Genomic DNA, 27948 nt, shown 5'->3' with positions numbered 1-27948 from the left:
CAAGATATCAGCTTATGAAGTGATGCACACTTCGGCACTTATAGCCGACAAGGAGGAAAACTGGATGGAAAAGATCCAACAGCAAGTGTCCCAATATAAGAGGGAATTGATAGCCTTTAAACAAGAGAAACTCAAAAAGGTAGAACAGGACTACGAAAAACATTCTGTATATAGATGGCTCTCAGACACCAGACCTGAAGGGAGGAGACGACCATTCTTCCGCAGAGATCGGAGACCCTTTGCCAGGTTTGACACAGAGTCATCGCAAGAGACTAACAGCGACACTGATAGATCTAAAAAGGCCGCTGCACCTTTAGGTGTGAAAACACGGGGAGGAAGATTCCCAGACAGAGATGGCGCACCAGGAGAAGTGGCCAAAACGAAAGGCAGAGGAAGAGCAGGACGTCCTCCAGCAGCCAAAAAGACAACATAGTCAATCTGTCCTCTTATGAATTAACACCGACAGAAATCAGTTTGCTCAATAAAGGTCTATCTTTCATTCCCTCAGTACAATTTGATCCACTGCAATGGAACATAGAAAAACATTCTTTGCAGAGAAAAATTAAGCTGAAGGAACATTTTAAAGACAAAGGACAAAAGAAAATCTAATTCCCAAACAACTAAGATCATTTGTCCCAAAATCTTCATTTGAACCAATATCATATAACCCCAGTATCAAAACCTTTATGAGATTGTTGGAAAATGATGTGGAAGCTGTCATCAATAATGACAGTTCCAAGCATCCGAATTTAACTTTACCAGAAAGAGAGGCGTTGAAATCATTATCCAACAATCACAATCTGATAATTCGGTCAGCTGATAAGGGGGGAGCAATTGTCCTCCAGGACTTTACTGATTATAACAAGGAGGCCCTTAAACAATTGTCTGACCCACATGTGTATACAAAATTGCAATCTAATCCTACAAATGTTTGTAAAAAAAGAGATTGGAAGTTATTTTACAACAAGCACTAACGGTAGATTTAATATCAGAAGATATATTTAAGATCCTTATTCCTGAGTATCCATTGGTACCAATTTTTTATTTAATTCCTAAAATCCATAAAGGGGTGGATCCTCCACCGGGCCGCCCGATTGTGTCGGCCAGAGGGTCGTTATTGCAACCGACAGCTTGTCTGTTGGACTCTCTATTGCAGCCGTTAATTCGGAACGAACCAAGTTTTCTGCTGGATACAACTACCTTACTTAATAATTTAAAGGGATTAACCATAATTCCGGTTGACACATGGTTAATTACAGTAGATGTAGTAAGTTTGTACACATCGATTCCACATGAGTTTGGATTAAATGCTGTTAAAAGATTTTTGCTGAAGAAAAACACATTTACTTTGGCTAAGGTAGATGTGATATTACAGTTGTTAGAATTAATTCTGACAATGAATTTTTTCTTATATAACAAACAATTCTACTTGCAAGTTAAGGGGTGTGCGATGGGTTCTTCTGTGGCTCCAGTGTACGCTAATATAGTGATGTTTGGGGGTGGAAGAGGATCTGTTTTATAACAACCCACTATTTACAGCACAGGCGTTACTGTTTAATAGGTACATAGATGATTTAATCATCGTGTGGAAAGGTAACCATACAGTATTGGAAAATATTATCTTGGAGTACAATGCCACAGAGGGACCCATCAAATTCACCTATTGCATGAATCAGCAGGCTATCAATTTTTTGGATGTGGATATTCAGATTAAAAATTCTACACTTACTACTACTGTTTTTATGAAGCCAACTGACAGACAACAACTTCTCCATGCTAGGAGTTGTCATCCAAAATCGATGATGAGAGGTCTCCCGTACTCTCAAATGGTTAGAATTAGACGCATTAACAGCAGTAAGGAGATAGCAGAACAACAGATAGATAGTCTAATAGACAAGTTGGTAGATAGAGGTTACTCTAAAAAAAAGTCTAAAGAGTTCAAAAGACAAAGTTATGGCCCTCAATAGAGACACATTATTAAATACTACTAAGAAAACTAGGGCAGATAGGCCAGTTTTACCATGGGTTAATAAATATAATGTTAATTCTACGCATATTAATTCTATATCTAAAAAACATTGGTCGATTATAAGTTCAGACAATTTGTTACATCTGAATGATACTAAATTAATGCCCTGTTATTCGCGAGGACAAAACTTGCGGGATTTACTTGTAAAAACAGATGTGGCAAAATTACAGCGAGACTCCTCTAAAAAAACAACTTTTTTGCCGATGACAGCTAAAGTAGGTAACATCAAATGTGCTTGTGTTACCTGCCAATATCTTCTGACAGGAGATTCTTTTAACCACCCACATACGGGACAAAGAATCTCCATTAAACATCAGCTAACCTGTAATTCGAGCTTTGTAATATATAAAATTATTTGCCCTTGTGGCCTGAGCTACATCGGCAAGACCGAACGAAAATTTAAAGAGAGAATGTCAGCTCACAGGTCAGCCATCCGTAATCACAAAAAAAGAAAAAAGATGGCTGCGCTGCAAGGGGGAAAGAGCAATGATCCACTAAATGTGTACAATTTGATAAATTTATTAAAAAACAAATTTAATAAAAGCGCTAACTAATTAAAAAACAGCAACATTCTGTACATTTAAATGTGCCATGTGCATACAAAAAATATATATGAAAAGAGAATTTTTTTACCCAGAATATTGGTTCAGGACATGTATCATAAAGCTCTGTAGGATCCGTTCCAAATATTGCCCTGGAGTGCTAAAAAGTCCAGTTATATTCCACTGTGGAGAGTCCCTTTTATATGGTATTTAGAGAGTCCTTTACAAGTTCCATATGCCGCTAGAGGATTGAAGATGGAATACAGTGTCCCATGTGCAGTGGGTACCTCATGCAGTGCGGTAATTGGATGGTGCCTCTCTGGGACTCCTCTGGAAAGCTGGAAGGATTGGTAAGGGCTGGTCCGGATCTAATTGTGAAGAAGTCCTGCTCCAATGGGTAAAAACCTGACGCGTTTCGCTGCGTATGCCTTGCAGCTTTTTCAAAGGTATACTGTACTGTCTGGGTTTGGGCTTTATATACCCTAGACAAAATGGTGGCTTAATTGGCACCTGGATGCACATTTCCTGTTAGTCACATATATATCTCTTTCTAATAATAAAAACAACTAAAATGTGTACAGAAGACAGACCTACTTGTATATAAGAAAATAAGAATTTACTTACCGATAATTCTATTTCTCGTAGTCCGTAGTGGATGCTGGGGACTCCGTAAGGACCATGGGGAATAGCGGCTCCGCAGGAGACTGGGCACATCTAAAGAAAGCTTTAGGACTATCTGGTGTGCACTGGCTCCTCCCCCTATGACCCTCCTCCAAGCCTCAGTTAGGATACTGTGCCCGGACGAGCGTACACAATAAGGAAGGATTTTGAATCCCGGGTAAGACTCATACCAGCCACACCAATCACACCGTACAACTTGTGATCTGAACCCAGTTAACAGCATGATAACAGAGGAGCCTCTAGAAAAGATGGCTCACTACAGCAATAACCCGATTTTTTGGTAACAATAACTATGTACCAGTATTGCAGACAATCCGCACTTGGGATGGGCGCCCAGCATCCACTACGGACTACGAGAAATAGAATTATCGGTAAGTAAATTCTTATTTTCTCTAACGTCCTAAGTGGATGCTGGGGACTCCGTAAGGACCATGGGGATTATACCAAAGCTCCCAAACGGGCGGGAGAGTGCGGATGACTCTGCAGCACCAATTGAGAGAACTCCAGGTCCTCCTCAGCCAGGGTATCAATTTTGTAGAATTTTACAAACGTATTTGCTCCAGACCAAGTAGCTGCTCAGCAAAGTTGTAAAGCCAAAGACCCCTCGGGCAGCCGCCCAAGATGAGCCCACCTTCCTTGTGGAGTGGGCATTTAGAGATTTTTGGCTGTGGCAGGCCTGCCACAGAATGTGCAAGCTGAATTGTACTACAAATCCAACGAGCAATAGTCTGCTTAAAAGCAGGAGCACCCAGCTTGTTGGGTGCATACAGGATAAACAGCGAGTCAGATTTTCTGACTCCAGCCGTCCTGGAAACATATTTTCAGGGCCCTGACAACGTCTAGCAACTTGGAGTCCTCCAAGTCCCTAGTAGCCGCAGGCACCACAATAGGTTGGTTCAGGTGAAACGCTGAAACCACCTTAGGGAGAAACTGAGGACGAGTCCTCAATTCCGCCCTGTCCGAATGGAAAATCAGATAAGGGCTTTTACAGGATAAAGCCGCCAATTCTGACACGCGCCTGGCCCAGGCCAGGGCCAACAGCATGACCACTTTCCATGTGAGATATTTTAACTCCACAGATTTAAGTGGTTCAAACCAATGTGACTTTTGGAACCCAAAAAACTACATTGATATCCCAAAGTGCCACTGGAGGCACAAAAGGAGGCTGTATATGCAGTACCCCTTTTACAAACGTCTGAACTTCAGGGACTGAAGCTAGTTCTTTTTGGAAGAAAATTGACAGGGCCGAAATTTGAACCTTAATGGACCCCAATTTCAGGCCCATAGACACTCCTGTTTGCAGGAAATGTAGGAATCGACCCAGTTGAATTTCCTCCGTCGGGCCTTACTGGCCTCGCACCACGCAACATATTTTCGCCAAATGCGGTGATAATGTTTTGCGGTTACATCCTTCCTGGCTTTAATCAGGATAGGGATGACTTCATCCGGAATGCCTTTTTTCCTTCAGGATCCGGCGTTCAACCGCCATGCCGTCAAACGCAGCCGCGGTAAGTCTTGGAACAGACAGGGTCCTTGTTGGAGCAGGTCCCTTCTTAGAGGTAGAGGCCACGGATCCTCCGTGAGCATCTCTTGAAGTTCCGGTTTCCAAGTCCTTCTTGGCCAATCCGGAGCCACGAATATAGTGCTTACTCCTCTCCATCTTATCAATCTCAGTACCTTGGGTATGAGAGGCAGAGGAGGGAACACATACACTGACTGGTACACCCACGGTGTTACCAGAGCGTCTACAGCTATTGCCTGAGGGTCCCTTGACCTGGCGCAATACCTGTCGAGTTTTTCCCAACGGTTTATAATCATGTGGAAGACTTCTGGGTGAAGTCCCCACTCTCCCGGGTGGAGGTCGTGCTGAGGAAGTCTGCTTCCCAGTTGTCCACTCCCGGAATGAATACTGCTGACAGTGCTATCACATGATTTTCCGCCCAGCGAAGAATCCTTGCAGCTTCTGCCATTGCCCTCCTGCTTCCTGTGCCACCCTGTCTGTTTACGTGGGTGACTGCCGTGATGTTGTCCGACTGGATCAACACCGGCTGACCTTGAAGCAGAGGTTTTGCTAAGCTTAGAGCATTGTAAATGGCCCTTAGCTTCAGGATATTTATGTGAAGTGATGTCTCCAGGCTTGACCATAAGCCCTGGATATTCCTTCCCTGTGTGACTGCTCCCCAGCCTCGCAGGCTGGCATCCGTGGTCACCAGGACCCAGTCCTGAATGCCGAATCTGCGGCCCTCTAGAAGATGAGCACTCTGCAACCACCACAGGAGGGACACCCTTGTCCTTGGTGACAGGGTTATCCACTGATGCATCTGAAGATGCGACCCGGACCATTTGTCCAGCAGGTCCCACTGGAAAGTTCTTGCGTGGAATCTGCCGAATGGGATTGCTTCGTAGGAAGCCACCATTTTACCCAGAACCCTTGTGCATTGATGCACTGAGACTTGGCTCGGTTTTAGGAGGTTCCTGACTAGCTCGGATAACTCCCTGGCTTTCCCCTCCGGGAGAAACACCTTTTTCTGGACTGTGTCCAGGATCATCCCTAGGAACAGAAGACAAGTCGTCGGAACCAGCTGCGATTTTGGAATATTGAGAATCCAATCGTGCTGCCGCAACACTACCTGAGATAGTGCTACACCGACCTCCAACTGTTCCCTGGATCTTACCCTTATCAGGGAATCGTCCAAGTAAGGGATAACTAAAATTCCCTTTCTTCGAAGGAATATCATCATTTCGGCCATTACCTTGGTAAAGACCCGGGGTGCCGTGGACCATCCATACGGCAGCGTCTGAACTGATAGTGACTGTTCTGTACCATAAACCTGAGGTACCTTTGGTGAGAAGGGTAAATTTTGACATGAAGGTAAGCATCCTTGATGTCCCGAGACATCATGTAGTCCCCTTCTTCCAGGTTCGCAATCACTGCTCTGAGTGACTCAATCTTGAATTTGAACCTCTGTATGTAAGTGTTCAAAGATTTTAGATTTAGAATCGGTCTCACCGAGCCGTCCGGCTTTGGTACCACAACAGTGTGGAATAATACCCCGTTCCCTGTTGCAGGAGGGGTACCTTGATTATCACCTGCTGGGAATACAGCTTGTGAATGGCTTCCAAAACTGTCTCCCTGTCAGAAGGAGACATCGGTAAAGCCGACTTTAGGAAAACGGCGAGGGGGAGACGTCTCGAATTCTAATTTGTACCCCTGAGATATCACCTGAAGGATCCAGGGGTCTACTTGCGAGTGAGCCCACTGCGCGCTGAAATTCATTGAGACGGGCCCCCCACCGTGCCTGATTCTGCTTGTAAAGCCCCAGCGTCATACTGAGGGCTTGGCAGAGGCGGGAGAGGGTTTCTGTTCCTGGGAACTGGCTGATTTCTGCAGCCTTTTTCCTCTCCCTCTGTCACGGGGCAGAAATGAGGAACATTTTGCCCGCTTGTCCACGAAAAGACTGCGCCTGATAATACGGCGTCTTCTCATGTTGAGAGGCGACCTGGGGTACAAACGTGGATTTCCCAGCTGTTGCCGTGGCCACCAGGTCTGAAAGACCGACCCCAAATAACTCCTCCCCTTATTAAGGCAATACTTCCAAATGCCGTTTGGAATACGCATCACCTGACCACTGACGTGTCCATAACCCTCTACTGGTAGAAATGGACAACGCACTTAGACTTGATGCCAGTCGGCAAATATTCCGCTGTGCATCACGCATATATAGAAATGCATCTTTTAAATGCTCTATAGGCAAAAATATACTGTCCCTATCTAGGGTATCAATATTTTCAGTCAGGGAATCCGACCACGCCAACCCAGCACTGCACATCCAGGCTGAGGCGATTGCTGGTCGCAGTATAACACCAGTATGTGTGTAAATACATTTTAGGATACCCTCCTGCTTTCTATCAGCAGGATCCTTAAGGGCGGCCATCTCAGGAGAGGGTAGAGCCCTTACAAGCGTGTGAGCGCTTTATCCACCCTAGGGGGTGTTTCCCAACGCACCCTAACCTCTGGCGGGAAAGGATATAATGCCAATAACATTTTAGAAATTATCAGTTGTTATCGGGGGAAAACCACGCATCATCACACACCTCATTTAATTTCTCAGATTCAGGAAAAATACAGGTAGTTTTTCCTCACCGAACATAATACCCCTTTTTGGTGGTACTCGTATTATCAGAAATGTGTAAAACATTTTTCATTGCCTCCATCATGTAACGTGTGGCCCTACTGGAAGTCACATTTGTCTCTTCACCGTCGACACTGGAGTCAGTATCCGTGTCGGCGTCTATATCTGCCATCTGAGGTAACGGGCGCTTTAGAGCCCCTGACGGCCTATGAGACGTCTGGACAGGCACAAGCTGAGTAGCCGGCTGTCTCATGTCAACCACTGTCTTTTATACAGAGCTGACACTGTCACGTAATTCCTTCCAACAGTTCATCCACTCAGGTGTCGACCCCCTAGAGGGTGACATCACTATTACAGGCAATCTGCTCCGTCTCCACATCATTTTTCTCCTCATACATGTCGACACAAACGTACCGACATACAGCACACACACAGGGAATGCTCTGATAGAGGACAGGACCCCACTAGCCCTTTGGGGAGACAGAGGGAGAGTTTGCCAGCACACACCAAAGCGCTATATATATACACAGGGATAACCTTATATAAGTGTTTTTCCCCTTATAGCTGCTGTATTGTTAATACTGCGCCTAATTAGTGCCCCCCTCTCTTTTTTAACCCTTTCTGTAGTGTAGTGACTGCAGGGGAGAGCCAGGGGAGCTTCCCTCCAACGGAGCTGTGAGGGAAAATGGCGCCAGTGTGCTGAGGAGATAGGCTCCGCCCCTTTTTCGCGGACTTTTCTCCTGCTTTTTTATGGATTCTGGCAGGGGTTAAAATTCATCCATATAGCCCTGGGGGCTATATGTGATGTATTTTCGCCAGCCAAGGTGTTTTTATTGCTGCTCAGGGCGCCCCCCCCTAGCGCCCTGCACCCTCAGTGACCGAAGTGTGAAGTGTGCTGAGGAGCAATGGCGCACAGCTGCAGTGCTGTGCGCTACCTTGGTGAAGACAGGATGTCTTCTGCCGCCGATTTTCCGGACCTCTTCTGTCTTCTGGCTCTGTAAGGGGGCCGGCGGCGCGGCTCTGGGACCCATCCATGGCTGGGCCTGTGATCGTCCCTCTGGAGCTAATGTCCAGTAGCCTAAGAAGCCCAATCCACTCTGCACGCAGGTGAGTTCGCTTCTTCTCCCCTTAGTCCCTCGATGCAGTGAGCCTGTTGCCAGCAGGTCTCACTGAAAATAAAAAACCTAAACTAAAACTTTCACTAAGAAGCTCAGGAGAGCCCCTAGTGTGCACCCTTCTCGTTCGGGCACAAAGATCTAACTGCGGCTTGGAGGAGGGTCATAGGGGGAGGAGCCAGTGCACACCAGATAGTCCTAAAGCTTTCTTTAGATGTGCCCAGTCTCCTGCGGAGCCGCTATTCCCCATGGTCCTTACGGAGTCCCCAGCATCCACTTAGGACGTTAGAGAAACATTAGTAATAACAAATTTGCATTTCAAGTAACAATAAATATTTTTTGTTTTTTATTTTGTTCATTAAACTCTTGCTATATAATATATTAATCCAATAGGAGCTTTTGTTTATTGCTCTGTAACCATGGAGACCATTCCCAAAGGGATTTCATAGGACGAATTGGGAGTCATGTGATCAATAGTTATCATGTGCTTAGTGTCACGTGATCAATATGAAAAAACCTTTATTTTATTTCTGGGCTATATAGTTATAAGCAGGCCCTATGTTCTGATATATAGAGGAAGCGGTTGCTAGTGACTTGTTGTAATTGATGTGCTTCTATCTATATATTTATTTGATTAGAAGGGGCCCATACTAATTACTAATGTTTCTTATATACAAGTAGGTCTGTCTTCTGTACACATTTTAGTTGTTTTTATTATTAGAAAGAGATATATATGTGACTAACAGGAAATGTGCATCCAGGTGCCAATTAAGCCACCATTTTGTCTAGGGTATATAAAGCCCAAACCCAGACAGTACAGTATACCTTTGAAAAAGCTGCAAGGCATACGCAGCGAAACGCGTCAGGTTTTTACCCATTGGAGCAGGACTTCTTCACAATTAGATCCGGACCAGCCCTTACCAATCCTTCCAGCTTTCCAGAGGAGTCCCAGAGAGGCACCATCCAATTACCGCACTGCATGAGGTACCCACTGCACATGGGACACTGTATTCATCTTCAATCCTCTAGCGGCATATGGAACTTGTAAAGGACTCTCTAAATACCATATAAAAGGGACTCTCCACAGTGGAATATAACTGGACTTTTTAGCACTCCAGGGCAATATTTGGAACGGATCCTACAGAGCTTTAAGATACATGTCCTGAACCAATATTCTGGGTAAAAAAAATTCTCTTTTCATATATATTTTTTGTATGCACATGGCACATTTAAATGTACAGAATATTGCTGTTTTTTAATTAGTTAGCGCTTTTATTAAATTTGTTTTTAATAAATTTATCAAATTGTACACATTTAGTGGATCATTGCTCTTTCCCCCTTGCAGCGCAGCCATCTTTTTTCTTTTTTTGTGATTATATTGGGAGTGACTTCCCTCTCAAACTAGGCTGCCGCTTAGCCGAGCATCTCGTCTCACAGCGCCCGAATACCCTTGGGTATACATTATCCTTCTCGCAGCCATCCGTAATGCCTTGGACACAGGTGATAGCGAACAGCCTGTAGCCCGGCATATTGCTCAAAACAAACATCCGCTACACAGTATTAGATATAGAATGATAGACTGTGTGGTGGGAGATATGAGAGGAGGCAACAGAGGGATAAGGTTGTTGCAATTAGAAACAAGATGGATAATGCGTTTAGATGTAATCTATCCCAAAGGCCTCAATGAAAATCTCATATGCATGCTTCCTAAAATAATAAGAGAGTGGGTAAAAGCCGAAAATATGAACTATTAAGAAGTTCTGTTGCTTGTAAATTTATTGTTTATCAAAGTAAGTTAATAAGGATATACATAAGTTTTTTAAAATTGTGAAATGAATATATTGGATACTAGACTGTTACTTTATTATCGTTATATTGTTACAGCAGATCTCGTATGTTACATTGCATGCTTCTTGGTTGCTATGGTGATGGTGTGTTTGTTTCACGGCGCCGTCGCTTGACGATGACGTCAGACGCTATGCGGCTCAGCGGGCGAGGAGTCCCGGTACGAGTCGGCGGGAATTCACATGGGGGTGACAGTATAAAGGTATGTACACATTTTAATCTTGTAATAAAGCCTGACGACAGTAGGTGCGACTACTGAAACGTTGCTGGAAAAGTATTTACTGGTTTGTGGTGAATTATTCAAGCCTAGAGTGCCGCATCTTTGATATATATATATATATATATATATATAGAAAAGTTCCAAGAATAACCACCAGAGGGATTATACCCAGATAAACCAGCACACAGCTTAATTGAAAAAAAGTGCTTTTTACTGTTTGTAGAATGAAACAGAAATTTTGAAAGGTAGCAAGCATATGGCACACATGTTGATGGCAGCATATAAAATAAATCAATTGATACTTAACATTCCGACAGCTGTTTCGACTATCTTCTTCATAGGAATGAATAAGGTGTCATAGTGCTGAACACTGCACACCGCAGTGTCAGTTTCTAAAGTGACATGTGCCAGGCACATTCCTATGAAGAAGATAGTCGAAACAGCTGTCGGAATGTTAAGTATCAATTGATTTATTTTATATGCTGCCATCAACATGTGTGCCATATGCTTGCTACCTTTCAAAATTTCTGTTTCATTCTACAAACAGTAAAAAGCACTTTTTTTCAATTAAGCTGTGTGCTGGTTTATCTGGGTATAATCCCTCTGGTGGTTATTCTTGGAACTTTTCTATATTATTACACTGACCGAGCACCAGCATTCAATACAAATGAAAGTGAGAAGCGGCTTCTTCTGTGGATTATATATATATATATATATATATATATATATATATATATATATATATATATATATATATTTTCACTGCGACAAATTATGTGCCCCCCCCCCCCCCTTCTATAAAACCCTCTGTCACCGTGTTCAGCAGGGGGAGAGTCCGGGGAGCCAGCTTCTCAGCGGTGTGCTGTGGAGAAAATGGCGCTGGTGAGTGCTGAGGGATCATGCTCCGCCCCCTCAGCGGCGGGCTTCGGTCCAGCTCGATTTCTTTAAAAACTGGCAGGGGATTTCCTATATAGAGCCCGCAGAGCATATATATATATATATATATATATATATATATATATATATATATATATATATATATATATATATATATATATATATATATATATATATATATAAATTTACTTACCGATAATTCTATTTCTCATAGTCCGTAGTGGATGCAGGGGACTCCAAAAGGACCATGGGGAATAGCGGCTCCGCAGGAGACTGGGCACAAAAGTAAAAGCTTTAGGACTACCTGGTGTGCACTGGCTCCTCCCCCTATGACCCTCCTCCAAGCCTCAGTTAGGATACTGTGCCCGGACGAGCGTACACAATAAGGAAGGATTTTGAATCCCGGGTAAGACTCATACCAGCCACACCAATCACACCGTACAACTTGTGATCTGAACCCAGTTAACAGCATGATAACAGAGGAGCCTCTGAAAAGATGGCTCACAACAATAATAACCCGATTTTTGTAACAATAACTATGTACAAGTATTGCAGACAATCCGCACTTGGGATGGGCGCCCAGCATCCACTACGGACTATGAGAAATAGAATTATCGGTAAGTAAATTCTTATTTTCTCTGACGTCCTAGTGGATGCTGGGGACTCCGAAAGGACCATGGGGATTATACCAAAGCTCCCAAACGGGCGGGAGTGCGCGGATGACTCTGCAGCACCGAATGAGAGAACTCCAGGTCCTCCTCAGCCATGGTATCAAATTTGCAGAATTTAGCAAACGTGTTTGCCCCTGACCAAGTAGCTGCTCGGCAAAGTTGTAAAGCCGAGACCCCTCGGGCAGCCGCCCAAGATGAGCCCACTTTCCGTGTGGAATGGGCTTTTACAGATTTTGGCTGTGGCAGGCCTGCCACAGAATGTGCAAGCTGAATTGTACTACAAATCCAACGTTGATGCACTGACACTTGGCCTGGTTTTAGGAGGTTCCTGACTAGGTCGGATAACTCCCTGGCTTTCTCCTCCGGGAGAAACACCTTTTTCTGGACTGTGTCCAGAATCATCCCTAGGAACAGCAGACGTGTCGTCGGAATCAGCTGCGATTTTGGAATATTTAGAATCCACCCGTGCTGTCGTAGTACTACTTGAGATAGTGCTACTCCGACCTCTAACTGTTCTCTGGACCTTGCCCTTATCAGGAGATCGTCCAAGTAAGGGATAATTAAGACGCCTTTTCTTCGAAGAAGAATCATCATTTCGGCCATTACCTTGGTAAAGACCCGGGGTGCCGTGGACAATCCAAACGGCAGCGTCTGAAACTGATAGTGACAGTTCTGTACCACAAACCTGAGGTACCCTTGGTGAGAAGGGCAAATTGGGACATGGAGGTAAGCATCCTTGATGTCCAGAGACACCATATAGTCCCCTTCTTCCAGGTTCGCTATCACTGCTCTGAGTGACTCCATCTTGAATTTGAACCTTTGTATGTAAGTGTTCAAGGATTTCAGATTTAAAATAGGTCTCACCGAGCCGTCCGGCTTCGGTACCACAAACAGCGTGGAATAATACCCCTTTCCCTGTTGTAGGAGGGGTACCTTGATTATCACCTGCTGGGAATACAGCTTGTGAATGGCTTCCAATACCGCCTCCCTGTCGGAGGGAGACGTTGGTAAAGCAGACTTCAGGAACCGGCGAGGGGGAGACGTCTCGAATTCCAATTTGTACCCCTGAGATACTACCTGCAGGATCCAGGGGTCCACTTGCGAGTGAGCCCACTGCGCGCTGAAATTCTTGAGACGGGCCCCCACCGTGCCTGAGTCCGCTTGTAAGGCCCCAGCGTCATGCTGAGGACTTGGCAGAAGCGGGGGAGGGCTTCTGTTCCTGGGAAGAGGCTGCCTGCTGCAGTCTTTTTCCCCTTCCTCTGCCCCGGGGCAGATATGAGTGGCCTTTTGCCCGCTTGCCCTTATGGGGACGAAAGGACTGAGCCTGAAAAGACTGTCTTTTTCTGCTGAGAGGTGACCTGGGGTAAAAAGGTGGATTTCCCAGCCGTTGCCGTGGCCACCAGGTCCGATAGACCGACCCCAAATAACTCCTCCCCTTTATACGGCAATACTTCCAAATGCCGTTTGGAATCCGCATCACCTGACCACTGTCGCGTCCATAACCCTCTTCTGGCAGAAATGGACAGCGCACTTACTCTTGATGCCAGAGTGCAAATATCCCTCTGTGCATCTCGCATATATAGAAATGCATCCTTTAAATGCTCTATAGTCAATAATATACTGTCCCTGTCCAGGGTATCAATATTTTCAGTCAGGGAATCCGACCAAGCCACCCCAGCACTGCACATCCAGGCTGAGGCGATTGCTGGTCGCAGTATAATACCAGTATGTGTGTATATACTTTTTAGGATATTTTCCAGCTTCCTATCAGCTGGTTCCTTGAGGGCGGCCGTATCAGGAGACGGTAACGCCACTTGTTTTGATAAGCGTGTGAGCGCCTTATCTACCCTAGGGGGTGTTTCCCAACGCGCCCTAACCTCTGGCGGGAAAGGGTATAATGCCAATAATTTTTTAGAAATTAGCAGTTTTTTATCGGGGGAAACCCACGCTTCATCACACACCTCATTTAATTCATCTGATTCAGGAAAAACTACGGGTAGTTTTTTCACACCCCACATAATACCCTTTTTTGTGGTACTTGTAGTATCAGAAATGTTCAAAGCCTCCTTCATTGCCGTGATCATGTAACGTGTGGCCCTACTGGAAAATACGTTTGTTTCCTCACCGTCGACACTGGAGTCAGTGTCCGTGTCTGGGTCTGTGTCGACCATCTGAGGTAACGGGCGCTTTAGAGCCCCTGACGGTGTTTGAGACGCCTGTACAGGTAATAACTGATTTGCCGGCTGTCTCATGTCGTCAACAGTCTTTTGTAAAGTGCTGACACTATCACGTAATTCCTTCCATAAGACCATCCAGTCAGGTGTCGACTCCCTAGGGGGTGACATCACTATTACAGGCAATTGCTCCGCCTCCATACCATTTTCCTCCTCATACATGTCGACACAACGTACCGACACACAGCACACACACAGGAATGCTCTGATAGAGGACAGGACCCCACTAGCCCTTTGGGGAGACAGAGGGAGAGTTTGCCAGCACACACCAGAGCGCTATATATATACAGGGATAACCTTATATAAGTGTTTTTCCCTTATATAGCTGCTGTATAGATTTATCTGCCAAATTAGTGCCCCCCTCTCTTGTTTTACCCTGTTTCTGTAGTGCAGGACTGCAGGGGAGAGTCAGGGAGCTTCCCTCCAACGGAGCCGTGAGGAAAAATGGCGCCAGTGTGCTGAGGAGATAGGCTCCGCCCCCTTCTCGGCGGCCTTTCTCCCGCTTTTTTAAGGAAAAATTGGCAGGGGTTAAATGCATCCATATAGCCCAGGAGCTATATGTGATGTATTTTTTGCCATATAAGGTGTTTTTATTGCGTCTCAGGGCGCCCCCCCCCAGCGCCCTGCACCCTCAGTGACCGGAGTGTGAAGTGTGCTGAGAGCAATGGCGCACAGCTGCGGTGCTGTGCGCTACCTTACTGAAGACAGGACGTCTTCTGCCGCCGATTTTCCGGACCTCTTCAGTCTTCTGGCTCTGTAAGGGGGCCGGCGGCGCGGCTCTGGGACCCATCCATGGCTGGGCCTGTGATCGTCCCTCTGGAGCTAATGTCCAGTAGCCTAAGAAGCCCAATCCACTCTGCACGCAGGTGAGTTCGCTTCTTCTCCCCTTAGTCCCTCGGTGCAGTGAACCTGTTGCCAGCAGGATTCACTGAAAATAAAAAACCTATACTTAAACTTTTTTACTAAGCAGCTCAGGAGAGCCACCTAGTGAGTACCCTTCTCGTTCGGGCACAAAAATCTAACTGAGGCTTGGAGGAGGGTCATAGGGGGAGGAGCCAGTGCACACCAGGTAGTCCTAAAGCTTTTACTTCTGTGCCCAGTCTCCTGCGGAGCCGCTATTCCCCATGGTCCTTTCGGAGTCCCCAGCATCCACTAGGACGTCAGAGAAATACATATATATATATATATATGTGTATGTGTGTATGTGTGTATGTATGTATGTATGTATGTATGTATGTATGTATGTATGTATATATATATATATATATTATATATATATATATATATATATATATATATATATATATATATATATATAGGCCAGCCGTAGAGGTTTAAAATTGCTGCCCAGGGTGCCCCCCCTGCACCCATCAGTGCCTGCCATGTGTGCTGTGTGTGGGAGCAATGGCGCGCAACGTTACCGCTGCGCGTTACCTCAGAGAAGATCTGAAGTCTTCTGCCGCCTCTGAAGTCTTCTATCTTCTCATACTCACCGGCTTCTATCTTCCGGCTCTGTGAGGAGGACGGCGGCGCGGCTCCGGGACGAACTGCGAGGGGAGACCTGCGTTCCGACTCCCTCTGGAGCTAATGGTGTCCAGTAGCCTAAGAAGCAGAGCCTAGCATTTAAGTAGGTCTGCTTCTCTCTCCTCAGTCCCACGATGCAGGGAGCCTGTTGCCAGCAGGGCTCCCTGAAAATAAAAAACCTAACAAAATTCTTTCTTTCAGAGAAACTCAGGAGAGCTCCCTGTAATGCACCCAGTCTCCTCTGGGTATCAAACTGAGGTCTGGAGGAGGGGCATAAAGGGAGGAGCCAGTGCACACAAATATCTAAAGTTATTTTTAGTGCCCATGTCTCCTGCGGAGCCCATCTATCCCCATGGTCCTTACGGAGTCCCCAGCATCCTCTAGGACGTAAGAGAAAATCGTTTTGACACTTGGTATTTCTTATCTGGATTTTTCCAGGCTAACTTAAATAGGTCCTCTAATTCTGTAGAATCAGGGAAAGTGAGAAAAAAACGACTGCTGAACTGCAGCGTCCTTTACGGGATGTGTTAAAACTCTCTCTGTAGCCAGAATTAGGGGTTCAATACAGTGTGTAGAAGAGGGATCCCCACCAATGGGGTCCACTTCCTCGCTATCCTCCTGTATTTCTTCCTCAGAATCTGAGAGTAAGGCAGGTAATCCATGTTTTTGGGGACCTGTAGATATGGGGTGATGGGGAATATCTGCCCTAGCTGCCAGGTCTGCAACAGCCTGTTGTAATTGTTGAGTTTTATGGGCATTTGCAGTGAGAGGACATATCAGATATCATATTTTTGATTGCACCCAACCAGGAAGGCTCTGGACCCTCCCCCACAGCCTCCTCAGTGATTTATGAGGACTGACTACATTGCCCATATGAAATGGAGTTAGATGATAGAGGTGAGAATTTGGTGCTACACACACTGGAGAACTTGTGTTTTACCATGATTGGAGTAACACCACAGACATATACATACACACAGATAAGTGTAAAACAAGCCTGCCCTTACTGTATGCGAGGGGAAGACAGAGAGAAGGCACCAGCACACCAAGCTAACCAGCCCCAGTGAGGATATTAGCTGATTTTTACTCAGTGAAACACTGTAAATAGTATGTTATACATAAATATATATTCCCCCTGGGACATAGACTATGCACAACAGCGGTTCTCCACCTGAGATACACCCTGTACCAAGTTTCCAGAGTGTTCCTGCTTGTCTGGAGGAGCTGTGCGCACCTGCTGCTGCTGTGCAGAGGAAGGCCCCAAAATGCAGCTGAGCCCATTCTGAGGAAGCACCGCCCCCTGCAATGGCACCGGAGCTTCAGAAATATTTATACTGGCAATGTCTCCCAAAAGTGTAAACATAACACATAAATGCAAGTTTTTCGCTAACCGTTGCCAGTGTACACAGAGGGCTATAGCGGGTCCCCCCCAGGAGGGTCCCGTATGCCTCCCCTGCACGTCAGCCGCACCTGGAACCGGGGGACCCCCCTAGCGGGGCCCCACGGTCTGTACTCACCACTGATGTCACCTCCAGGCTATGTTAGGGGTGTGCGGCTGCTTGCGACAGCCAAGGCGCAGTGCCCCGCTGAACAACCAACCTCTCAGGACAGTGGTCCTGCAGCAGGGAAGCGGCTCTGACACCTTGTAAGGCCGGTGACCGTGCCCCCCTAACTCCCACGGTGCAGGTATGCTGTTGACTAATCAGCATACCCAATATAACAAAAATTGAAGATAAACTAAAGAAAACTCTAGAGCTGCAGAGATGTGCATCCTCTTCTGAGAGCACTTTTTTTCCCTAAACTGCCTGGTGGTGGGTGGGGGTGGGTGGGGGGTGGGGGGAGGGGAAAGAGGACCCAGTTGAAGAAATTTAAGTGCACTGGCTCCTTTGTACTCCATCTATACCCCATCAAACTAATGTGTCCCCAATATCCCTTACGTATGCTAGAGAAAAAGTGCATCAAATTATGGAGGACAAGAGTAACCATATAACATTTGTTAAAACAAGTAAGCAATCTGGTTTACCTGCTTCCCCGGCCAATGTGAAACATATGCCATCCCTCGCAGACTGGTCATCATGAAGTTTGTCTTCATAGTTTAGGTCATTGGGTTCATACTCCAAACCAGTAAACTGGAGCCGACTGTCCAGCTTTTCTTTTCTTTGTTGCTCAGCCAAAACCTATAGAAAGTTCAACATTAGCAGACTGTGGCAAACAAGGGAAATTTAGCACTAGTGCACCAGTTCCATTCTCTGTTATACTGGCCCATCAGAGAACTGGGGACATGCCAATTGTGCCACACTGTCCAAAAAATCCGTCCCATACACTAAGGCAGCATTTCTAAATCTGTGTCATAGCACCTTCTTGTGTTGTGTGAATTGCGGAGGGGAGGGGTCTGATGTACATTACAAGGGGCATTTTATTTATATGTAGACAGATGGAACTCTATAGACTTTTTTTAGATTATGCAGAGTAATCATATCCAACCACATTTATATTTACTGTTCTAATCTAATTAAATGTTTTAATTAATTTTATTTAATTAATTTTTTAAACGGTGTGTTGTCATTTCATTAGTATGACCACCATGCAGTATTAAGGCTAGTAATAAAAAAAACAAAAATAGGATTTTAATACCTACCGGTAAATCCTTTTCTCGTAGTCCATAAGGGATATTGGGGAGAACTAGTACAATGGGGTATAGACGGGGCCAAAGGAGTCAGTGAACTTTAAATGTCTTCAACATTCTGGCTCCTCCCCTCTATGCCCCCTCCCACAGGCGGTTATAGGTAAAAACGTGCCGGAAGGAGAAAGGACATATATGAGAGAAGGAACACGATAACAAAAGGTGGTGACATTTTACACACCAGCACACCACAACCATACAACAACCAGCAATGGCTGAACAGATAACTACAGAACAAGAACCTGCAGAAAAGTCAACGCACTGAGGCAAGCGCCCAATATCCCTTATGGACTACGAGAAAAGGATTTACCGGTAGGTATTAAAACCCTATTTTCCCTAGCACCAAGGGATGTTGGGGAGAACTAGTACGATGGGGACGTCCCAAAGCTTCCAGAACTGGCTGCAACATGCGGAGACTGCTGCAGCACCGCCTGCCCAAACTGGGTATCTTCTTTGGCCAGGGTATCAAATTTGTAGAATGTCACAAAAGTGTTCTTCCCCCAACCCGGTAGCAGCTCGACATAGTTGTAGGGCCGAGACTCCACGGGCAGCCACCCAGGAAGAGCCCACTCATCTTGTAGAATGGGCCTTTAGAGAGACTTAGGAACAGGTAAGTCTGCCGACACATAGGCCTGATGGATAGTAAGCCGAATCCAACGAGCAATAAACTGCTTTGAAGCAGGACAACCCTTTTTCTGCGCATGATAGAGCACGAACAAAGAATCCGTCTTTGACCCGAGCTGTGCGCCTGACATAGGTCTTCAAAGCACGCACAACATCCAAAGTCTCTGGAGGAGCAGAAGCGTCAGAACAGGACGGGACCACAATAGGTTGATTCAGGTGGAACGCAGAGACAACCGGAGATCCGCTCTGTCCTCATAAAAGACCAAGTTGGGACTTTTACACAATAAGCCCCCAATTCAGAGACACGTCGAGCAGAAGCCAGGGCCAGTAACATCAGTGTCTTCCACATGAGGTGCTTGTCTTCTATCGTCATCAGAGGATCAAACCAGGAGGACTGTAAAAAGATAAAACACCACATCTAAATCCCAGAGTGCCGTAGGCGGCACAAAAGGTGGTTGTATGTGGAGTACCCCTTGCGAGAAGGTCTGAACTTCTGGAAACACTGCCAATTTCTTCTGGAAGAAAATGGAGAGGGCTGAAATCTGGACCTTAATAGAACCCAGACGTAAGCCCTTATCCACACCAGTCTGCAGGAAACGTCCCAAGAGAAATTCAGCAGGCGGATACATGTGTTCCTCGCACCAAGAGACATCACCTCCAGATATGATGATAATGTTTTGACGTCACAGGTTTCCTGGCATGAACCATGGTTGCAACAACCTTCTTGGAAAGGCCTTTGAGAGCTAGGATGTTCCGCTCAACCTCCATTCCGTCAAAAGAAGACTCCGTTAGTCCGGGTAGACGAACGGTCCTTGTTGAAGGTCTCTTAGTGGTAGAGGCCATGGGTCTTCAACGGACATGTCCAGAAGATCAGCGTACCACGCCCTCCGAGGCCAATCCGGGGAAAGGAGAATTACCTGGACACCTTGATTTCTGATTCGCTTTAGCACTAGTGGGAGCAATGGGATCGGAGGAAACTGGTAAACCAGCTGGTACGGTCAAGGCGACGACAGCGCGTCCACTGCCCTCGCCTGACAGGGAAGTTTCTTGTTGAGGCGAGAAGCCATCATATCCATTTGTGGGCAACCCCACCGGTCGATGATCTGCTGGAACACCAGATGATGGAGCCCCCACTCCCCCAGGTGGAGATCGCGATGCCTCAGGACGTCCGCCTCCCAGTTGTCCACACCAGGAATGAAGATTGCTGACATGGCTCTTGCATTTCTTTCCGCCCAGAGAAGTATCTTTGACACCTCTCGCATGCAGACTCTGCTTTTTGTCCCTCCTTGCCGATTGATGTACGCCACTGCCGTGGCGTTGTCAGACTGCACCTGGATTGCGAGATCCTTGAGCAGAGGAGAGGCTTGAAGTAGAGCATTGTAGATTGCCTGAAGTTCCAGAATAATGATTGGAAGGAGGCTTTCGTGAGCTGAACACCTGCCCTGGAACTGCGCCCCTTGGGTGACAGCTCCCCATCCTCTCAGATACGCATCCGTCGTAAAGGAGGGTCCAATCCTGAATTCCGAAACTCCTGCCCTGAAGACTGTAGCCACCACAGGACGGAAATCCTGGCCTGAGGTGACAGCCGAATCATCCTGTGCATCTGCAGATGTGATCCAGACCACTTGCTCAGGAAATCCAACTGAAACATTCTGACATGGAACCTCCCATAATGGATCGCCTCGTATGAGAAGACCATCTTTCCCAACAATCTCATGCAAAGATGCGGACCATTTCCTTAAGTATTTTCGCTTTTTCCACTGGTAGAAACACCTTCTAGGCCACAGTATCCAGCAACATCCCCAGGAACAGGAGCCTCTGAGTGGGCTCCAGGTGGGACTTCTGTAAACTGAGGATCCACCAGTGGTCAGACAGAAGATGGATGGTGTGGTCGATATGGAGCAACAAAAGTTCTTTGGATCTTGCCTTTATCAGAAGACCATCTAGGCAAAGGACCACATTGACCCCATGGACCCGAAGCTATATCATCATCCCCACCATCACCTTTGTGAATACCCTCGGGGCTGTAGACAGACCGAAGGGTAGGGCCTGGAAATGGAAGTGATCGTCCAGCAGTGCAAATCGTAGTTACGCCTGATGATGCGGCCAAATCAGAATATGGAGATAGGCGTCCTTGATATCCAAGGAGACCATAAATTCCCAGTCTTCCAGACCCGCAATCACTGCTCGCAGGGATTCCATTTTGAACTTGAACACCCTCAAATATGGATTCAGAGACTTCAAATTCAAAATGGGCCTTACCGAACCGTCCGGTTTTCGGTACCACAAATATTTCGGAGTAAAACCCCTTACTGCGTTGTTGGGGTTGGGGGGGGGGGGGGGGGGGGGGGGCGGGGGGTGTACTGTCGTACTCCAGCTCGTAGCTTTGAGAAACAAGCTTTCAGACTCAGGCATCCTGGCAGCAATTCTCCCACACACAGCTGAAGTGACGCAGTCGAGCTCCCACCTCGAGATCCCCACAAGGTGGGTGGGCGCAGTCGTACTGAGGCCTTAGTGGAAGCAGAACTAGCGGACTGTTCCTGAGAACTGGTTCTTGCAGGTTTTCTGGACTTACCTCTGGTGTTTCTGACCGAAATCTGTGACCGAAGGGACTGGACAGATGGCCCTAGATAAGAGCGTCTTGCCGGTGGGACCCCAGTGAGGAGAAACGTAGCCGTAGCCTTGGAAATCCAGATATCCAACTCAACTCCAAAAAGCCATTGCCCAGAAAAGGGGAGAGATTCCACACTACGTTTGGATTCTGCGTCCGCAATCCACTGACGCAACCACAAGGCCCTGCGAGCAGACACCACCATGGCCGCCGTCCTAGCATTAAAATTCCCCATCTCCTTGAGGGAATCACAGAGGACCCGCGTAGTGTCTTGAATGTGCTTCAATAGGGTGACCATAGTAACTAAGGGCATACCCCCCGAGAGACCCCCCTGAATTTGAATGGCCCAAGAATGAATAGCATGGGTCATCCAGCAACCTGCAATAACCGGTCTTTGTAAAAGGCCGGCCGCAGTGTTTATAGACTTTAGGGTAGTTTCTATCTTCCGATCCCTAGGGTCCTTCATGAAAAAGGAGCCCGGGGTAGGTAGCGCCACCTTCTTAGACAGGTAAGAGACAGACATCCACCCCAGGGGTTTCTCCCCAAATTTTCTACCTTCAGGAGGAAATGGGAAAGTGTGCAAACACTTTTTGGACACTTGGAATTTTTTGTCTGGATTTTTCCAGGCCTGTTTGAATGAGTCCTCTAACTCTGGAGAATCAGGGAAAGTGACATTGGGCTTATTTTGCACAAAGAAAAACAACTGCTGGGATGCAGTGTCCTCTAGGGGGAGCTTAAACACCTCCTTTATAGCCAAAATGAGGGGTTCAATACCCTGGGCAGAAACAGGACCCTCACTAACAGGATCCGGGTAATCTCCATCATCCGGTAGATCATCATCTGTATCAGACAGCAGTGCAGGTAAACTACGTTTCTGGGGACCTGCATGGGAGAGGGTTTCTGCACATTTGCAGTGAGTTGAGATGACTTATCAGACATCATGGTTTTAAGAGACTCTAGTCCAGGCCTGGCCAACCTGTGGCTCTCCAGATGTAGTAAAACTACACATCCCAGCATGCCCTGCCACGGTTTTAACATTCCCTAATAGGAAAACTGTGGCAAGGCATGATGGGACTTGTAGTTTTACAACAGCTGGAGAGCCACAGGTTGGCCAGGCCTGCTCTAGTCTAACCAGTGGGGCTCTGTGTCCTCTCCTCCAACCTCTTCACTAAGTTGGGACGATTGACTACATTGTTCACAGGAGACTGTCATATAATGGAGAGAATCTGGTGTGACAGATACTGCACAGTTTTGCGCTTACCCAATTTTCACAGTAAACACAACATACACACAAAGTAATAATGCAAGCCTGCCCTACTGTATGTGAGAGGAGACAGAGGAGAGAGGACCTCAGCACACCCTTAGCGGTCAGCTCTGTAATTCACAGTAAACACTAACAAATACAGTCCTAATTAGACACAGGACAGTGTACACAAGCGGCTCTCCCCCTTTTGCTACACCCTCTACCAGTTTCCAGCGTTAGGCAGGAAGCGCTAAGTGTGTACTGCTGATGGCTTCTATAAGCAGAGGAAGGTGCCAAAACGTCCTGGTCACGCTCTGAGGATGCTCCGCCTCCCCCAATGGCACCAGAGCTAAGCATATTATTTATACTGGCAAAGTCTCCAAACAGTCTAAAACCTCACACAAGTGCTCAGTTCTGCATTTTTGTGCCAATTTACACTCATGGGATCCTAGCAGGATCCCACAGGGAGGGTCCTGTACGCCGCGCCCGTGGCCTGCTGCACTTTGAAACCGGGGACCGCCCTAGCGGGGCCCCCGGTTTGTACTCCCCACCAATGTCACCTTCAGGCAGCGTTAGGGGTGTGCGGCGTGCTGCGACTGCCAAGGCGCAGTGCCCCGCTGAACAAACAGCCCCTCAAGACGGTGGTCCTGTAGCGGGGAAGCGGCTCTGCTCCTCGTAAGGCCGGTGACCGTCCCCCCCTAACTACCACGGCGCAGGTATGCTGTTGTCCAGACAGCATACTGAAAAAAAAAAGTTTTAAATGAAATTGAAAAAAACTCTGGAGCTCAGAGATGTGCATCCTCTTCTGAAGGCACATTTTTCTAAACTGCCTGTGGGAGGGGGCATAGAGGGGAGGAGCCAGAACACCCAGTTGAAGAAATTTAAAGTGCACTGGCTCCTTTGGACCCCTTCTATACCCCATCGTACTAGTTCTCTCCAATATTCCTTATGGATGCTAGAGAAATCAAATTTTGGAAAAGCATAAATGGTTAAAATATTACTTAAGCATGGTAGGGGTCTGATGGGCACTGTAAGGGGCATGTGAGGCGGTATCAGGGCATATGGGGGTAAGGGACAAATGGCATGTGTGTGTGTGGGGGGGGGGGGGGGTTCTCTGCATATATTGCATGGATGTTTAAGAGTCATATTAAAGATGTGGGGATTTCCAATGGTTATATAAAAAGGCATGTGGGGAGGTAGTTTGTTTTCACAGACAATATGGTGGTGACTCTTGTCATGACTGTGTGTATGGAGAGTGTCCTTTCATTTACCTCCCGCATGTTCGCTTCAAGAGTGCAGATATATTGCCATAATAACGCTTGTGCTTTGATATCCAGCAAACTCTCCTGGTTTTCCGAAACTTGTGAAGCGGACTCCAGAAGTCGAAGGCAATCCTGCACAGCATCTAGAGCAGTGCTAGAATAAACACAGGACACAAATATGTGGTAATGCTCGAAGCAGAAATATATTCATTGCACCTTGCAAAAGGAAAATCACTTCCTTGATCTCTAATAAGAACACTGATTAAGACACATACAAAAGCAGTTTATTTAATTAGGGTCATCACCAGTTGATTATTCCACTGACACCAAAGAGGTCACACTTAATCCTTAACCATTACATTCTTGAATGCTTAATCTAATATTTAATACAATCTTACAATACACGATATAACAAGCTTTAACTCATTTGCATCTAAATTTCCTTTATTGCACATTGCTAAACATTGTCACATTACCATTCAGTTTGTCCAGAGTAGTCATGATAGCACAGAACCTGTGCGAGCTCAAGAAGGTAAGGTGGACGATAATGGCTTAGGCTACTGTCCTCAGCACAAAGTTCTAGGAGGTCACAGATTGTGTTGTACCGCTCCTGCCCAGTGTCGCCATGGACAGACTTGTACCCTTTTAACTCCTCCGCTAGAAGACAGACCATCAACTCGGGATCCATTGGGTCCTCAGCAAGGCCATCTTTAAGAGTACTGTGGATAACATAATTTGAGCAGTGACAATGTTACATCAGTTGTTTGGTACAAAGACCAAGAAGCATTACAGAGATAGGATATAGAGGACACAAATAACATCTCACTCACTGCAGTCTCAGATCTTCGTCTCCATTCTTTGCACCATCAATTTTAAGTCTAACCCATAAGGCTACAGGCTCAGCCATTTGAGAAGAGACTTGTGTACGAAGCGCTCGCAACCAAAGCGTTACGGCTGCAAGGCCAAGAGCAGTGAAACCAGCCTTCCGGCAACTTTCCACATGAAGCTTGAAACATCGATGTAGCTAGAGCAGAATAGGTAAAAGTTTTCAAAACAATAGCAGCTTTCACTATACATATTTTTTAAGATCAGATATTACTTGCACTATTTGGAAAAATTACTATTACTATTTTTGTATAAAAAGAAAAGCTCAACGGAATAGAATAATTTTAAATTACAGCAATATTTACATCTTTGATCCTATAGATGACAGAAAAGCAGAGATTACCCTTTCCACTGCCAACTCAGGGTTCCCTCCTGGTCCTGCCATTGCAAGTCGCTCACAAAGAGGTGATACCAGATCCACTGCTTCTTTATATTTCTTCTGGTTATAGAACCAATAACACAGGTTATGAACACAAGATGCTGTAAAGAAAAAAAAAAAATCACACAAGATACACATTGCTTTACTACGGACATATAAGTAACATTCAACTCCTATCCACCTAAGCAGTAAACTTATTGTAGATGTGCAAACCTGCGCTACTCATATCAACTTTGCCAGTTTGTTCCTCTGTTATATGCCAGACGGTAGGAAAAAAATAAATAAAAAAAATAGGATTTTAGTAACCTACCAGTAAATTCTTTTCTCGTAGTCCATAAGGAATATTGGGGAGACCTAGTACAATGGGGTATAGACAGGGTCCAAAGGAGTCGGTGCACTTCAAAATTTCTTCAACTGGGTGTGCTGGCTCCTCCACTCTATGCCCCCTCCCACAGGCAGTTATAGGTAAAACTGTCTAATGCTTTAGTTTTATTATGCTTATAATATAATAGAAGTTCTATTGCACATAATAAAACTCAAGCATTAGACGGGGACGCCCGCTAGAACTCTCTATTCTAATTGGCTTCAAGTAGTCTCCAGATAGGAGACTTTATTACGAACAGTTTGCATTTGATATAATCTAAACACAGCGTGCTTCAAATCAGTGATATTTGGTACTAACACAGACGTATCATTGTTCCAGCGGGAGGATAAAAGTAACCTTTGAATACAATCATGAAATATGGTGACTTTACATCTCCAGATAGGTCTGGGACTGTGAATATATAGTGAATTTATTCATTTAATCTTCAGGAGGCTGCATAAAGGAGTGATAATTGCTAGAATTAAATGCATAGTGTGGAGTAATTTGTACTATGGCCCTCATTCCGAGTTGTTCGCTCGGTATTTTTCATCGCATCGCAGTGAAAATCCGCTTAGTACGCATGCGCAAAGTTCGCACTGCGACTGCGCCAAGTAACTTTACTATGAAGAAAGTATTTTTACTCACGGCTTTTTCTTCGCTCCGGCGATCGTAATGTGATTGACAGGAAATGGGTGTTACTGGGCGGAAACACGGCGTTTCAGGGGCGTGTGGCTGAAAACGCTACCGTTTCCGGAAAAAACGCAGGAGTGGCTGGAGAAACGGTGGGAGTGCCTGGGCGAACGCTGGGTGTGTTTGTGACGTCAACCAGGAACGACAAGCACTGAACTGATCGCACAGGCAGAGTAAGTCTGAAGCTACTCTGAAACTGCTAAGTAGTTAGTAATCGCAATATTGCGCATACATCGGTCGCAATTTTAAGAAGCTAAGATTCACTCCCAGTAGGCGTAGGCTTAGCGTGTGTAACTCTGCTAAATTCGCCTTGCGACCGATCAACTCGGAATGAGGTCCTATATTTTGAATGATACATTTGTTTCATTTGGAATAGAGTGTGTCAATTTAATGAAAGTGTATCCACTGTGCACAGCTGTGATATTATTAGGTATCATAGAAAAGCAATTATGGTCTTTTGATATGCTTTGATGTCCATTTTTTAGATTATAGGTATTGATATTAATTATATGTGAATTTCAATTATTCTAAAGTTTTTAAATAAAAAAAACTCTTTTATTGTGGACAGCGCTTTCAACCTTTTGTTTTTGTTTAATATCCCCGGACAGGCCCTCCTGACTCAGAGTAGCCCACGTATGAATGGAATGGGTCATCCAGCAACCCGCTATGACCGGCCTTTGCGATACACCTGCTGCTGTGTAGACAGACTTTAGTGTAGTCTCTATCTTTCTGTCCCCAGGGTCCTTTATGGTAAAGGTGTCTAGGGCAGGCAGCACCACCTTTTTTGACAGTCGAGAGACTGAGACGTCAACTCCCAGGGGCTCTTCCCAGAATTTCTTACCTTCAGGAGCAAATTGGAAAGTGTGCAAAAAATCTTTTTGACACTTGGTATTTTTTGTCTGGATTTTTCCAGGCTAATTTAAATAGGTCATCTAACTCTGCAGAATCAGGGAAAGTGACATTAGGCTTGTTTTGTGTACAGAAAAACAACTGCTGTAACACAGCGTCCTCTAGAGGGAGCTTTAACACGTCCCATATAGCCAGAATGAGGGGTTAAATACCCTGAGAAGAAGCGGAATCCCCACTAACGGGATCCCCACTAACGGGATCCAAGTCATGCCCATCCGCCTGTATTTCCTCATCTGAATCAGAGTAGAGCAGGTAAACCACACTTTTGTGGTCCTGAGTTAGAGAGGGGAGACTGTCTAACATTTGCCCTAGCAGCTAAGTCCGCTACTACAACAGGCTGTTGCAGAGTTTTCTGAACATTTGCAGTGAGTTGTAAGGACATATCAGACATCATAGACTTAAGAGCC

General features: G+C 45.8%; 1 protein-coding gene across 1 annotated transcript in view; it reads right to left on the bottom strand.

Annotated features, from left to right (window-relative positions):
- Positions 1 to 27948, bottom strand: part of ESPL1 (extra spindle pole bodies like 1, separase) — a 340610-nt gene that overhangs the window by 206419 nt on the left and 106243 nt on the right. Inside the window, exons 6-10 of the mRNA XM_063950725.1 lie at positions 25543 to 25679; positions 25145 to 25338; positions 24791 to 25033; positions 24324 to 24468; positions 17915 to 18068 (exon numbers count right to left, since the gene is read on the bottom strand). Of these exons, the coding sequence (XP_063806795.1) occupies positions 17915 to 18068; positions 24324 to 24468; positions 24791 to 25033; positions 25145 to 25338; positions 25543 to 25679 (873 nt within the window). The remainder of the gene's footprint in view (positions 1 to 17914; positions 18069 to 24323; positions 24469 to 24790; positions 25034 to 25144; positions 25339 to 25542; positions 25680 to 27948) is intronic.

The sequence above is a fragment of the Pseudophryne corroboree genome, chromosome 2, assembly GCF_028390025.1.
Source record: "Pseudophryne corroboree isolate aPseCor3 chromosome 2, aPseCor3.hap2, whole genome shotgun sequence".
NCBI lineage: Eukaryota > Metazoa > Chordata > Amphibia > Anura > Myobatrachidae > Pseudophryne > Pseudophryne corroboree.
Note: the sequence above shows the minus strand (reverse complement) of the source record. Positions and strands in the feature narration are given on the sequence as shown.